General features: G+C 43.4%; 1 protein-coding gene across 4 annotated transcripts; it reads left to right on the top strand.

Annotated features, from left to right (window-relative positions):
• Window positions 1-522: 522 nt before the first annotated feature.
• Window positions 523-13,765, top strand: smurf1 (SMAD specific E3 ubiquitin protein ligase 1). 4 transcript variants are annotated; one of them, XM_035181780.2, is made up of 19 exons: window positions 523-739; window positions 5,554-5,592; window positions 6,070-6,178; window positions 6,378-6,511; window positions 6,618-6,683; window positions 6,760-6,835; window positions 7,068-7,279; window positions 7,389-7,473; window positions 7,659-7,691; window positions 7,894-8,040; window positions 8,756-8,987; window positions 9,315-9,418; window positions 10,106-10,220; window positions 10,316-10,494; window positions 10,646-10,783; window positions 10,931-11,051; window positions 11,242-11,443; window positions 11,986-12,070; window positions 12,158-13,765. In XM_035181780.2, the coding sequence occupies exons 1-19, from the start codon at window positions 685-687 to the stop codon at window positions 12,255-12,257; spliced, it is 2,232 nt and encodes a 743-aa protein (XP_035037671.1). In that variant the 5' UTR covers window positions 523-684; the 3' UTR covers window positions 12,258-13,765. The 4 variants fall into 4 exon arrangements, with proteins under 4 accessions (XP_035037671.1, XP_035037672.1, XP_035037669.1 ...); XM_035181778.2 differs by having other exon boundaries at window positions 671-739; window positions 11,995-12,070; XM_035181781.2 differs by lacking the exon at window positions 7,659-7,691 and having other exon boundaries at window positions 668-739; window positions 11,995-12,070.
• The last annotated feature ends 925 nt before the right edge of the window (window positions 13,766-14,690 follow it).

Raw genomic sequence — 14,690 nt, 5'->3', positions numbered from 1 at the left:
AGAGCATAAGAATGATAAAAAGTCAAGGATAAGTTAAGAATAAGTCCACTTATTGTAGTGAGATGAAAGTCTAGCCACCATAACTAATACAAATATGCCACTGTAGAGAAGTATGTGCTAATGTTGATATTTACAATACAGATATAAGATGAGTAAAATCATATAAAGCCTGTAAATTATGGTTCAGCAGATTAAAAAAGATAAAACCTAAAATATAAAACTAGAGATATAAAAAAATATAATAGAATCAAAACAACATGAAAGAATAAAGGCAGTTTTTGGGGGGTAAAGTGTTTTTTTCTTTTTTTAAATAAATCAAACCAAACCTCAGCGCTTTGTTTGGAGGAACCCCCCACCCCCCCCGTCCCCTCGGGCACGCCCACGCTTTCCCGGACGCGAGCACGCGAAACGCTCCCTGCCCGTTAAGAGCCTGTGACGTCAGCACGCGCTCTGAGCCTGCCCGAAAATGTTCTCCCGTGTTGTCGGGTTTCGACGGAGAAGCAGGACTTCGCCATGAAATGATACGTGTTGGTCCGCGAGGAGAGCGACGGCGCAGCGCATGAGTCCGACCCGCGGCTGCTCGGGTCCCCGCTGAGAGGCGAAACCGCGGCTTTTTTTTTTACCGGCGACTCCGAACGGGAAGTTTGTGTGCGATCCGCGGCTCCCCCTCCAACCCCCGGAGTGATGTCGAATCCTGGGACCAGGAGGAACGGGTCCAGCATTAAAATCCGACTGACAGGTAAACGACAAAAAACGCAGGGGAAAAAAAACACAACGCTCGTTGCGCGTGTTTTTTTTATTTATTTTTTTAAACTGGAGCTTTCTGTTTGTTCGCGAGCCACTCGCACAAGTGCTGGCTGCTAGCGAAGCGGAGCCAGACGCCGCGGAGTGTGTGCGGCTCAGCCTTTAGCCCAAACATCCGGTTTTTTGTGAGGGGCACAAGTGCTAGCCTGTTAGCTGCCATGCTAGCCAGAGAACCGAAACGAGAGCTAGGAAGCAGCCCCCCTGTCCCGCGGGTGTTTCCGCTCACACCCCCGGCCGGTCCGCTGTTTACCGGGTCACTGGAAACACCGACGATTTAGCCAGAAACTTTACCCGATGCTAACACTTCTCTCTCCCCCTCTCCCTCTCCACTCTTAGCCAGCCTGCGCTAGCTAACACCAACACTGTAGTCAACGTTGACCGCTAACGCTCAGCTAGCTAACGTTACACCCATATTTTGGGGGGTGGGGGGGGGGAGACTGACCACCAGTCGAGATCCCCGACTGACCCGGCCGCCACGAACTCTGCACCAAGGATGTGGAGCGAGCGTGGACCGGGCAGCCTCACCGGGAATCGATCTATCGGGAAGATGTGACATGCTAGCCTAGATTAGCTCTGAGTATTGATTTCGCTGCTGTGTCAGCTGCAGCCACACGAGTGTCTGACTCGCTGAACTTGTCCTGTGCCCGGAGAGGCTGGACACGTTTGCTCCCAGGGTTCAGTGTTCACTCGGACATTTCTGTGCGGGGTTATTTGGTGTGAGTCTCCCCTGCAGGACACACAGGAGCCTCACACACACACACACACACAGACAGACACACACACAGCTGGAACAATGGTTTTTACTGTAGCTAATGTGACCCCACTGGGCATCCAGGGGCCTCCATTCAAATGGTAATGACCCCTCTGCCGCTGGGCAGGCGCCTTGTCCCCCTGGTTCATAATAACTGAGCAAAACTCCCAATTTCGAGCCTTTGTTTGGTTTATAAAGATCTATGAAGGAAGGTGTTGTCAAATTTATGATTTAGGATGAGCCAAAGTGCCGTGTGGTTATTTTTCTACTCTGTTCCTCGTTTTCTGAGACCTGATTACAGCTTCGTTCGAATCAAAATAAATAAAATACAATAAAATTAGACTCTGACGTGCTCGTTTCAGTTTACATTTAATTGGCAGGTATCACACAGGCCTGGGCACCAGAACAATATCAATTATCACAGTATGAATTCAATCAATAGAAACATAATGTAAATAGAGTGCTTATGAATTTGAAAGCACAGTGAGGAGGTATAACACATAATTGATTGGCCTCAGATTTGTAAAATGTTTGGCCGTATATCAGTTTTAAAGCCATAACCTTCAAGAAGCAAAAGTCAGTCTTTTAAATTTAAAAGAAATATTAATGTGACGTTTATCGTAATAAATCACATTTAGTAGAGCAAACCATCAATCAAGAAAGTGCTCAACACATTGACTTGACATTGATAATAGTATGTTGGTGGTATGTTGGGGTTATGAACCAGTCATTCATTATTTCAGCTTGGATTCAAACAGGAGTTATTGCCTGTGACTGTGTGTCCCGCCCCCATAGGTATGAGTGGAATTCTAATTGGGCAAGGAATGTGTGGTGAGCCAATGGAAGTGCAATGCTGCCTGGCTGGCCGGTGCTCTGTTTAGTCTGTGGGAGAGAGGGGTTGTTTGGCCTACATCGGAAAAGCCTGTGTCTGTGGCAGGGCCTCAGACAACAGACCAGGCAAGTTTGACATTGGTTCACATTTAAAGAGATTGGTTTGTGTTTGTATAGACGTGTTTTCGTCAACGAAGAGGTGATTGTTGTGTCTCTCTCTGTCTCCGCCATCAGTTCTTGGGTATGAGCTGAAAAAAACACGAAGGAGGCGCAAATTGTGTGCAAGAAAAATGTCCGTATCTAATGTGTTCTTGTGAGATGTGGAAGAACAGTAGACGTTTCAAGGAAACAATTGCTGATACTCTGATCTTGGCAGGATTTATTGAACCTTAATGCTGACATTGGGGACAACTGTTCAGATTCTTCTGCCCTGATTTATTTATGTAGATACATGATCACAACAATGGAAGAGACAGAAAACAAAGATGGGGAATAAGTGTCTTTCTGTTTTGAAATAAATGGGCCTTGTTGTGAGAAATGCACTTGAATGAATGAATGAATGAAAGAATCAGTGATTCAGCAGGATTATGTTAATTTTTCTCATGGAAGCAACACGTGCTGCTTGTGGTTTTTGTGCCCGTTAGTCGGATTGAACGCCGACTTGTCCAGGCGCCAGCACAGGGCAATGTCAGGACAGCAGGGAGGGAGAGGGGGAAAACTGGAAAGAGGGCAGAGAAGTGGGACAATGAGGAATAACTAAAGAGAACGGGAGCAAAAGAATGATGGTTAGACAGAAAGTGATATTACACACGTCTGTTTACTTCACTTGTGAACTGCATTTTAAGACGGTCTAGTCGGACCCATACGGATTTTAGCGTTCATTAAGTTTTTTAGATCTGTGCTCATGGTTATCAATCCCCATCAAGCAAAGTACTTAACTATTATCTGATTTAAGAAGTTTTAATCACCTTCTAAACTTCTATGGTTCGTGTCATTTACCCGAAAAATATCTAAAGTTCTAAGAAGTTAAGCTGCAAGCGGGGAGCAGTAGTGCAAACACTTGAGATATTTGTGAGATGGTTAATTGTGCTACAAACGTGCTGTGTCTTCAAATTCCTTGAGGAGCTGCTCACCTGGTACAGAAGTAGCTCCGTTTTTCAATCTCCCTTAAAATGCTTCTGCTTTTTCACTCAAGATTGGATGAATAGAATTTGTCCCCCGCACGGCCTCTCCCCAGCTCTCACTTTTTTTTTTTTTAAAGAGGACAAAAAATGGCATTAAAAAAGACAGCGGCATTGGGGAAAAACTGAGAACCAGTTGAACTGTGGCTGTGTGTGTGTGCGCCTTCACCAGCCCTGACCTTGGCAGAAAGAGGAATTTCCTGAGATGCAGTGAAAGGGCCTGTCACACATTCAGTAACACAGAAGAGCTGGTCAAGAGGCAGAAAGAAAGAGAGATAGGGTGAAAGTAGGGGTGTCTCTTGTCTCTGGCAAGAGATTGGAGGGTGAGAGGGGAGGAGAGCGCAGGAGTGACAGTGACAGAGAAAGTCCTCTCCTGCTCATCAGGAAGAGGAGGCTGGGGCTAACTAGAAACTTGATTCTCTCCCTCTGTCGCTGTGTTTCTTTCATTGTGTCTGTGTAGAAAAGATGAGGTTTCGCCGTGGAATGTATGAGTCAGGGGGAGGATGAAGAGGAGGAGGAATCAAAGGGAATGATGAGGAAGAGAGAAGGATATCCTGCAGCCATTCTCCACGCGTTAATCACAGGAAATAGATGGGCCTACACTAGACACATCTACGCCACCACAGTCACCACATCCTTAACCACTGGCTGACTGACTAACTTCCTAGATAGATGTCTGGGCCGAACCAAATCATGTCAGATTGTAAATGGATTTCAAAGCAGTGATAACATGTTAAGGTGATGTCGATCACGAAATTGCTTTTGTTCTTTTGAGCCTCGACAGGAACATGTTGACATGAGGAACGTGGAGCATATTTTGAAGTTATACTTTTAGTACAGGTTGTATAACTAATGAAATACTTCATCTTTTGTCACATCAGCTCCACATCGTAATAAGTATCAGGACTTTGAAAAGATTGTGAAAGAATCTGTGTCTATTCCGAAGAAAGAACCACATACACTCAAAGGAAATTGCCTCTTTACTGGAGGAGGAAAGGTTTGGTAGTGGTCGGCTGCACATCGTTGGTTACATCTGTGTTATTCAAAGAGGTTTCACAGTTTCTTAAGAAACGATGAGATTAAGAGTTTGGATCCAGATGGAGTGTTACTCCTTGTTGGCTGTTTCCTAAAAATACTTAAAACCTGTTGTATCATGTCTTTCTTATAAATTACGATCTCGAAAAAATGTTCTTCAATATGGCTGTACTACTGCCTTTTAATATTTTGGGTTTGTCGGGATGATGCATCTCTTTCTGATCACTCTTGAGAAGATTATCATGTTCAAGCTTACATTGGACCAAATAAAGTTTATGATAAAAAAAACTGACTTTGCCATTCTGACCTGCAGTGTTAATATAATCATAGTTTAAATGTTTTTTGTTGCAGTCACTCTCTGAGGTCATTACATCAGCCTTGAATACACACAAGCAGCTTGTTTTCCTCCACACTGCCCTATAATCAAGTCATATTGTGACAGACTGGACATGAGTGTGTTTCTAAAAATTGGCTTCATGTGGTTCAGTTGTCTGTTGCAGCAGATTTAACCTAGAGTGACATATGCCAGCTGTTGCACCACACAGACTGTCTGTCAAACAAAAACACTCGCCCACACACACAGTAAACTAAATACTTAGCACAGACTTATAAATTCACATTGTCTTGGTCAGATCAGAGCTGCTCTCTGAATCCACAAAGATGATGTGGCAGAGAAGGCATTCTGCCACTCTCACTGTGGGCGGCGTGTGCGTGTGTGCGCCATGGTCCTGACACTAGCCTATACTTTACGTCTCCCTCAGTCTGCATGTCACATAAGTTTTCCTGCTCATTACCATCCCCTGGCATTCATATATTATCCTGTCCAACATTGTTCCTCCTCAGATGATTTTATCTGCAGCAGCATCCATTTGCAGCAGCCTACACACACGGAGATCATTTACATATTTGTGTCTGTGGCATTTTGTTCATAATGATTTTTTTGTTTTGCAGTATTATGTGCCAAGAACCTCGCAAAGAAAGACTTCTTTCGTAAGTACCTCTATTGTGTGTGCTACTCCGACAGTGTGGTGATTGGTGATGATGATTGTGTGTGTCATTAAGGAGCTGTTTGTGCCATCAAAAGCAACTCCGCATAAATTGGCTTTGCTGCGGCTCGCTTGCTGTGCGCTGTGATCATACTATGCATTCCCCTCGTTCCCGCACAGCAGGGAGGAGCAGTGTTGACCTGTGATAGCACCATCATAACACGTTCATCTGGCCTGCCTGAGTGGACTGCAGCGAGCGGCCCACACTCAGACATGTTCTCAAAGCTTCTCAGGCTTCACTTAAAAATGCCATTATTGGCACAACAGATAACAAGATGCAGAAAAGAATAATACATTTAGCTGAATGTGTGCAGTGATGGAGATTTTGACATTGTTGTGAAGAGTGTTGCATGCTACACTCTTACTATTGTCTTTGTGAGTTTATTATGTGTGTGCAAACAACTGAATTATGTGCACGCAGGTCTGCCAGATCCATTTGCCAAAGTTGTGGTGGACGGATCAGGTCAATGCCACTCGACAGACACAGTCAAGAGCACACTGGATCCCAAATGGAATCAGCACTATGACCTGTGAGTCTCCTGCACCACACTCACTTACTTGTGTTCTTGATGATGCTGATTGTCTTTGAGATGTTAAATACAATGAAGTGTAGCCGTACTTTAAATCAATATTAAATGATGTGCTCACTTATTAAATGCACCCTTTTATTGATTCAGTGTTTTGCTTTTAAAGTGAAGACATTAGATTGTGATGATGTTTCTCTTTCAGCTACATTGGAAAGACAGACTCCATCACCATCAGTATATGGAACCACAAAAAGATCCATAAACGACAGGGGGCGGGCTTCCTCGGCTGCATACGACTTCTTTCTAATGCTATCAGCAGGCTAAAAGACACAGGCTGTAAGTCTACCTTTCTTTTTCCAGTGCTCAGATATAAATTCATACATTCTCACAGATCAGGTCTGTGGAATTAACTGAATGTATTTCCTTCACCTTCTCTTTCCAGACCAGCGTCTAGATCTATGTAAGCTCAACCCCTCGGACAGCGACGCGGTGCGGGGGCAGATTGTTGGTAAGGATGAATACACAGAACCTTTTCTCTCACTTTTTGTCACTTTAATCTGACCCGGACCCCTTCTTGTTTCCAGTGAGCTTACAGACACGAGACCGCATCGGCAGCGGAGGCCCCGTGGTGGACTGCAGAGGACTGTTGGAAAATGATGGGTGAGTGTGTCACCGGACATAATGCTGCCAAAGTCATATAGTCACATTTTGACAAACGATTACTAAATGTTTCAACATGTTTCATAGATTATTGCATATCTCGGTTTCTGACTTGAAAGATTTAACTGTGAAAAACTAAATACTTGATATTTTCTTGGTGGATCAAACTCTGTTTCCTGAAAAGATGGTGTCTCGTTTAACCATGAAACTGTGTATGTTTTTGTATGTGTAGGCCTGTGTTTGAGGGATGTTTCAGTGAAGAACCGCTGCCCTACTCTGACCCCACTGGTGCGGCGGGGGGTGGGAATTGCCGGCTTGACTCACCCGGTCAGGAGAGCCGTCTTCAGACCCAGCGAATCAGAGGGCAGGACTCCAGAGGCCACGGCCACACCCCTCAGAACAGACCTCACGGGCACCAGCCGCCAGATCTACCCGAAGGATATGGTCCGTCCAACACTTCCCTGACCAACTCTTCATATTTATCTGAACGAAATCTCTCATGTGGACTTTATGAACTCATGTAACATCTTTCTTTGTTTTCTCAATTATACAGAGCAGCGAACAACGGTGCAGGGCCAGGTGTATTTCCTACACACACAGACAGGTGTCAGTACCTGGCACGACCCTCGGATACCACGGTACGATCACACCCCCCTTCACTTGGGTCTAGTCCAAGCTTAACCTGAAACGAGATTCCCCTAGAATAAACCCTGCTGAGGAACTAGGTCATTTCAGCATCAGAGGATAATTCTGTTTTCTGTTTATACACTTAAGTCTTTGAAATGCCATAAAACTTAAATTATCGTTCTATTTTTATGACTAGGAAATGTTCCAGTCAAGGCATGGATTCAGAAATGTATGAAAGTGTCCTCGCTTTCATGGTAGCATCACTTCGTGCATCACTCAACAGAAGAACTTAAATGCTCCGCTAATTACACCAATAGTTTAAAAGAAAATCTCTCGGGTTATTTCCTTGGGCCTCCTGCGTCAGTACGATGAGTTAAGAACATACAGTGTGTAGGATTATAAGAGCTAAAGAAGTGTTGTCTCTGCTGCAGGGACCTGGCCAGTGTGAGCTGCGAAGAGCTTGGTCCGTTGCCGGTGGGCTGGGAGGTCCGAAGCACTGTGTCCGGTCGGATCTACTTTGTGGACCACAACAACAGAACCACACAGTTCACAGATCCACGCCTACACACCATCATCAGGTACAGGAATGCACACGCACTTAAAAACTTGTTCTCCTGAAATCCAGAGGGTGTGTGTGAGAATGCAAATGTCCGAGTCAGTAGTTGCAGACCTCCTCCGGCGTTTCTTTAACACGCCCCTTAGTGAAAACTCTACATAATGTCCATGTGAGAATAACCGCAGGAGATTCTACAGAGGATTCACCGCCAACAAGTGGGCGTTTCTAACATGCAAAGGACAGAAATCTGAGAAAAAGCAAAAACTAAACAAATATCTCTGTATGAAAAAGAAGTGCTATATATATATACGTAGAAGAGACCGACAAAGATATCCACTTGGAAAGATGTGCTGTAAACAGAATGCATCTGAACATAGCATTTCCTGTTTCGTTCTTCATATGTGAAAGGCAAACTCCGGAGAAAGTTCGGACATTCTCCGGAGAATGTCTGAAAACGGCGTTGGTGGTTTCCTGACTTAATCTGTTGTTAATCTAATCTGTTGCTGCTATAATGCTGAACTCAGACTGGTTATGAACATGACCTACTAACAGTCATCAGCTATGTTTCGGCTGCATAGTGTGATTTACAGAAATGCAGGCTTGCAATAGATTAAGCTACTCAAAGTGAATGCACGGTATTCAATGCTTTTTCCTGTCTTTCTTTCAACCCTTCTCTTCCTCTCTTCATGTTGTCTCTCTCCCCCCCCCCGTCTTCTTCTGCTTCTCCACACTTCCAGCCAGCAATCCCAAGCAAAGGAATCCTCCCAAACCCCCCAGATGGATGTGGGGGGCGAGGATGGAGGAGGTGGCGGAGTAGGCGGCGGCAGTGGAGGAGGAGATGGAGACGTGGCAGCACGCTACGAGAGAGACTTGGTCCATAAGCTGAAGCTGCTCCGGCACGAGCTGTCATTGCAGCAGCCACAAGCGGGACACTGTCGTATAGAGGTGTCCCGAGAGGAGATCTTTGAGGTGGGTGCAACCAGGAAGTAACGAAATGAAGAGGTTGTAAAAGAACCAGCTGAAAGAAATCACAACTTCTCCAAGATACACACATACAGACAGATCGAACAGTTGTACAAATGTAAAAGTTTGTATTTATACATCCACACTGCTCCTGACTTCTACACCAGTCACCTCAAACCATTCTTTCATTGTCATCTCTCTGTAGAAACAAAAGCGGCTCTGGTTGTCATCACTGAGCTAAAGAGCTGTGCTGTGTATCACTGTGATAATGAGTATCTGATCATATATATGTATGTATGTATGTATTAATGTGGTGTGTGTGTGTTGCTGCAGGAGTCATATCGGCAAATAATGAAGATGAGGCCCAAAGACCTGAAGAAGCGTCTCATGGTGAAGTTCAGGGGAGAGGAGGGTCTGGACTACGGTGGGGTGGCCAGGTAATTCATCGTTCCGTCCTCGAGCACCATTTATAAAACTAAACATGTGATCTAGTTTAAAATGGTAAAGAAATAGTAGCTACCTTAGTACACAGGTGCTTAGGAAATCAGAATACAGCAAATAAGTCAAAAATCTGCAGATTGTTCTTGTTTTTCTCTGAAATTCAAAGCTATTCCCTGAATATGAAATTTCTATTTAATTCACAGCTTTTTAAAAATGAATGTTGTGTCAAACATTTGTTTTCTATAATGTTCTTTGGCAGTTTGAAATCAAACAAACAATTTTCTTTGAGGTCCATTCAGTGAACTTACCTGGTGGTTGGTTTACAGCTGCTCAGCCAGAGCTGATCGTGATATGAACTTTTTTTGGGAGCTCTGACTCCCTGGCTAGTACTGACAATATTGATATAACTATTTTTTTATTGAGCCTCTTCTAAGTGTCAGCTTCGTATAATAATCATGTGGCTGAGCAGGTTTCCCTGGTTCGTCTTGAATTGTCTGGCTTGTACAATATTTTTCATCTGTTGAACTCAGTCAGAAATGGGTGATTTCCTTTACTTTCATTAAGCTTCAACAGACCTGACAACTTTCTCACAACTCTTCTCTTTTTGTTTCCTGTAAATTATTAATTTACCAATCTCTGTGTAACTTTTGAACCTTTGTTAACCATGTGTTGGTTTTCTATAGGGAGTGGCTGTACCTGCTTTGTCATGAAATGTTGAACCCATACTACGGCCTGTTCCAATACTCGACAGACAATATCTACACGCTACAAATCAACCCTGACTCCTCCATCAACCCCGTGAGTTCACACAAACACATAAAGCCCTTCATGGCTGGGCTATATAAGGGGCCTCTCTCCGACTCTGACTGTCTCTTTGTGTTGCCTACTTTCAGGACCACTTGTCATATTTCCACTTTGTGGGTCGTGTGATGGGCCTTGCAGTTTTCCATGGTCACTACATCAATGGGAGTTTCACGCTGCCCTTCTACAAACAGCTGCTGGGCAAACCCATCCAGCTCAACGACCTGGAGACCACCGACCCGGAGTTGCACAAGAGTCTCGTCTGGATATTGTGAGCACATGATAAATCAAATTCAAGTCAATCTGACAGCAGAAAGCTCATTTATCATGAATTCGTCTCTTGGTGGTCGTGCACTGTTCCCTTTCTGGACATGGATAGATTTTCTCTTTCACTGAAATTTACTCTTCTACTCCCAACGCAGAGAGAACGACATCACTTCGGTCCTCGACCACACGTTCTGCGTGGAGCACAATGCCTTTGGAAAGTTTTCACAACATGAACTCAAGCCCAATGGGCGTAATATCCCCGTCACCGAGGACAACAAGAAAGAATATGTCAGGTGAGAACAAAGAGTTATGTTCCATCTGTTTGGGGGGTCGTATCTAAAGTGTTTCTCCAGATACAGCATAAACAATATAAGAGCTATTATGCCCAATGGTTTTGCTGGTTTATTACACTATTTTTCACCTGTGTTTGTGTTTTTCAGACTTTACGTGAACTGGAGGTTCATGCGAGGAATCGAAGCCCAGTTTCTGGCTCTACAGAAGGGATTCAGTGAGCTCATCCCCCAACACCTCCTCAAACCGTTTGACCATAAAGAACTTGAGGTAAATGTGCTGACTGAGAGAGATTTGATAATTCAACTTCTGTATCATTGAGACATAACGGTCATTTCAGTCCTATTTGTTTGGTTTTGGCCACAGAAAGGCGACAACAGTAAAAACAAGTTGTGTAGTCTAAATGCGTGGTGTTTATATTGAGTCACCTTTTTGATCCATTCCCATTCCCCTCGTCCAGTTGATCATCGGTGGATTGGGGAAGATCGACCTTGCAGACTGGAAGACAAACACCCGGCTGAAGCACTGCACAAGTGAAAGCAATGTGGTTCGGTGGTTCTGGCAGGCGGTGGAGGCCTTCAGTGAGGAGAGGAGAGGACGCCTGCTGCAGTTCGTCACCGGCTCCACCAGGGTCCCGCTCCAGGGTTTCAAAGCACTGCAGGGTGGGTCAGGCACTGGCTCAGACGCCACACACACACTATACATGCAGTATTAACGCAGGCCAGTTAAAATACCTAATTCTACTGTTATCAGACCTCGTATTAACATCAGTCCTGAGCTATCTGATCACAAGTGGTCAGAGCTAGTTACACATATGAACACGTGTCCTCGATGCGTCTTGAGATCTGATCTCTCCGACCACATTCGGAGGAGGTATGTGACGCATGTGGCTACGTTCTAGCTGTGTGAACACAAATGTGTCCTGGGCCACATATGAGGGACCACCCTCACAGTTTCACAATAACTGACACTCACACAAACACTCATCCATCACATCTGTAAACTCAGACGGGGTTGAAACAACATCATTTGATCTTCATGAACATAAATGATGTAAGCATGTACTTGCATATACAGCAGGGAAGTGGGCTCTGATCATTTCTCAGGATGGTTGTTTATAGCCGGTTTGAACAGGACCTTAAATGCTGTGTAACTCTCTGTGTATCAGAGTAGAGCAGTGATAACTAGAATGAATGTGTGTAAGGTTCTACAGGTTCTGCAGGACCAAGGCTCTTCACCATCCATTTGATAGACGCCAACACAGACAACCTGCCCAAGGCCCACACATGGTAAGGACACCTAAGAGGATTAAATGCTCTTCTTGATCAACATTGGTGTTCGGCCTGGAGGGACTCATCTCTCTTTTCTGTGTCTAGTTTTAACAGGATAGACATCCCACCCTACGAGTCTTATGAGAAACTTTACGAGAAACTGCTGACGGCTGTGGAGGAGACCTGCGGCTTCGCTGTGGAGTGATGAATCCAGTACCAACATACACACAATTACACTTGTGCTTGCACACGACTATTTGACATTTTACATATGCACACACACACACAAACGGAATATGATGTATACGGAGCGTATACTGAGCAGCCAAGCATCACAAGAACAGTCTCTTGCCGCCTCTTCACCACCGGACTGTTGGGGGTAAAAGGAGGAAGCACAGCAGGAGGGGGGACAAGTATTTTAAAATTTTTCAAATGTTTTGAAGAAGCATTTTTATCCTTCAGTTTTAACAAGCTATGATGTCATCCATCAGAATGTCTAACCGCCACAGTCGCGCTTGAGTCTCTCCGGACAGAATCAACCAATCACATACGAGCCTGCGAACAAGAGATGTTGAAATTCGATGTGTGAAGAACAACGCGGAGACCGATTGTCTTTTCTGTCTGACAAGCTGATTGATCGACTAATATTCATGCTTTATGTTTAACCACTGTCCTGGGTGGGTGGGTGTGTGTGTGCGTGAATGCGTCTGAGTGACTGTGTGTGTGTGTGTGTGTGTGTGTGTGTGTGTCAGGCATGGCACCCAGTTACGCTGTAAAGAAAAAAAAAAAGATCAAATGAGCCTGCTCCTCTTGTTTGGTAACTTTTTGTCTCTTCCGTTTGTATCTGCGACCACTCTGATCCACTCTAATATTCTATTATTTATTACTAAGTGATTACCGACCAAGCTGCTATGTGCTCTACAAAGAGCCGACACTAATCTCTTCATCAGCCCCTCTACCAGAGCTGAAGGGTCAATTCACTTGTGATTCAAGTAATCCACAAAGTGGGTTTTATTGAATTTCGTTACATTTTTTTAACCATCATTTTATTGCGGTGAAATACTCTTTGTCATTGTATGGAAACTGTTTGTGTGTTGGTGTGTAAAATACCATGTTACATTTATTGAAGTGAAAGGGATTTACTTTTCCCGGCCCTAATTTGACAAATCTAACTCTACTGACGTTCACGAGAGGACCGAGGGCATGACCTGGATATTTTTCAAAAACGAGCCAGGAGGACGGAAAGACGGAGTCAGCTTCAGGAATTCTTCGGTTGTATGTGACGTGTATAATAAAATCTCCTCAGCCTTTCGTACATGTTTCATCATCCATTTCACCAACTTTCTTTGCGTCTCTAGCCTGGATATCTCTCTCTGCCCGTCTCTTTTTGTCAATAGCCTGAATGTCAGGAACAGTAATCATCCTCCTCAAGACCACCATGAATGAACAAAGTCTCTTTACAGTCATTAATTCTCCATCGAAGTGAATGAAATCAAAAACCTAAATGTTGAGCGAGTGACGTGGAAAACATTGAGATCTGTCGTAGATTGAAGAGTGACGACTGTTAAGCAGTATCATTTCAATCTGCTTTTTTTTAGGTTCTCAGTTCACTGTGTAATGGATGCAAGAGTATTGTAACTTACTATGTACTAAACATTTATGAAAAAATACAATGTAAATAAGATTATATTAAAAGAAATTAAATTGAAAATACATGTCTTGTGTTGTGTGCATTATTGGGGGGGATGTGTCACAGGGGTGATAAATAAAATAATTTGACTAAAATCAAATGTAATGATTTTAATGTGTTAATTGTGATGTTATTAGTTTATTGTCAAAATATCTGCAAATTGATTTTCTGTTGAGTTATAAGCTCTTGTAATAACATATTTCTATATGATAGATTAATATAAACATGAACGTATTGATGTTTGATTTTCATGCCTGATATGATTTACATGTAATAAATGCTTTTCCAGCAGCATAAAGAAACAAGTGGTGTGTGTGTACATTTACATTTGTTGACATAAATGGATGATTTCTGGTGGGTGTAATTTAAATGTCATCCAACCAAAGTCTATAAATTAAATAAGACAGATGCAAACTGCAGCTTCTGTAATGTCCAGAATCTGTGGTGCATTTGTTTTGGCACTGCTCCGCTGCAAAGACTTTATTCGCAAAATATGTAATTTGTGTGTTTTATAGTTAACGTTATTTGGTCTCTTTGAAGATTGCCCACAGAAAGAAGCTTTACATTATTCTTGTGATTATTTCTAAAAACTCGTGAAACTTTGAAGGAACTTCAAAGTCCAAAAAACAATTTCGTATTCTGGAGTAATTTGAAATGGGCGTGGCAAAATAGCTCAACAGCGCCATCTAAGGAAAAAGTTTGCTTTCACACGCCAATCAAAACACAAGGTTGTTGTATAAGTATAATGTCACAGTGTCAGTGGTCATTGATTCATTTGATGTCTTAGATGCTACGAAGGTGAAAGATTTATACGATCTGAAGAGAAACAAGTGTTTTTGACCTGAACAGATCTATTAGTCTGTTTGTAGTGATAGTGGCAGAAACTGAGTTTGCTTTCGCCGATCTTCACGAAAATAGGTACACACACGTATCATGACCAGACGAACA

Source organism: Hippoglossus stenolepis, chromosome 16, assembly GCF_022539355.2.
Source record: "Hippoglossus stenolepis isolate QCI-W04-F060 chromosome 16, HSTE1.2, whole genome shotgun sequence".
Taxonomy (NCBI): domain Eukaryota; kingdom Metazoa; phylum Chordata; class Actinopteri; order Pleuronectiformes; family Pleuronectidae; genus Hippoglossus; species Hippoglossus stenolepis.
This window is presented reverse-complemented; position numbering and strand designations above follow the sequence as displayed.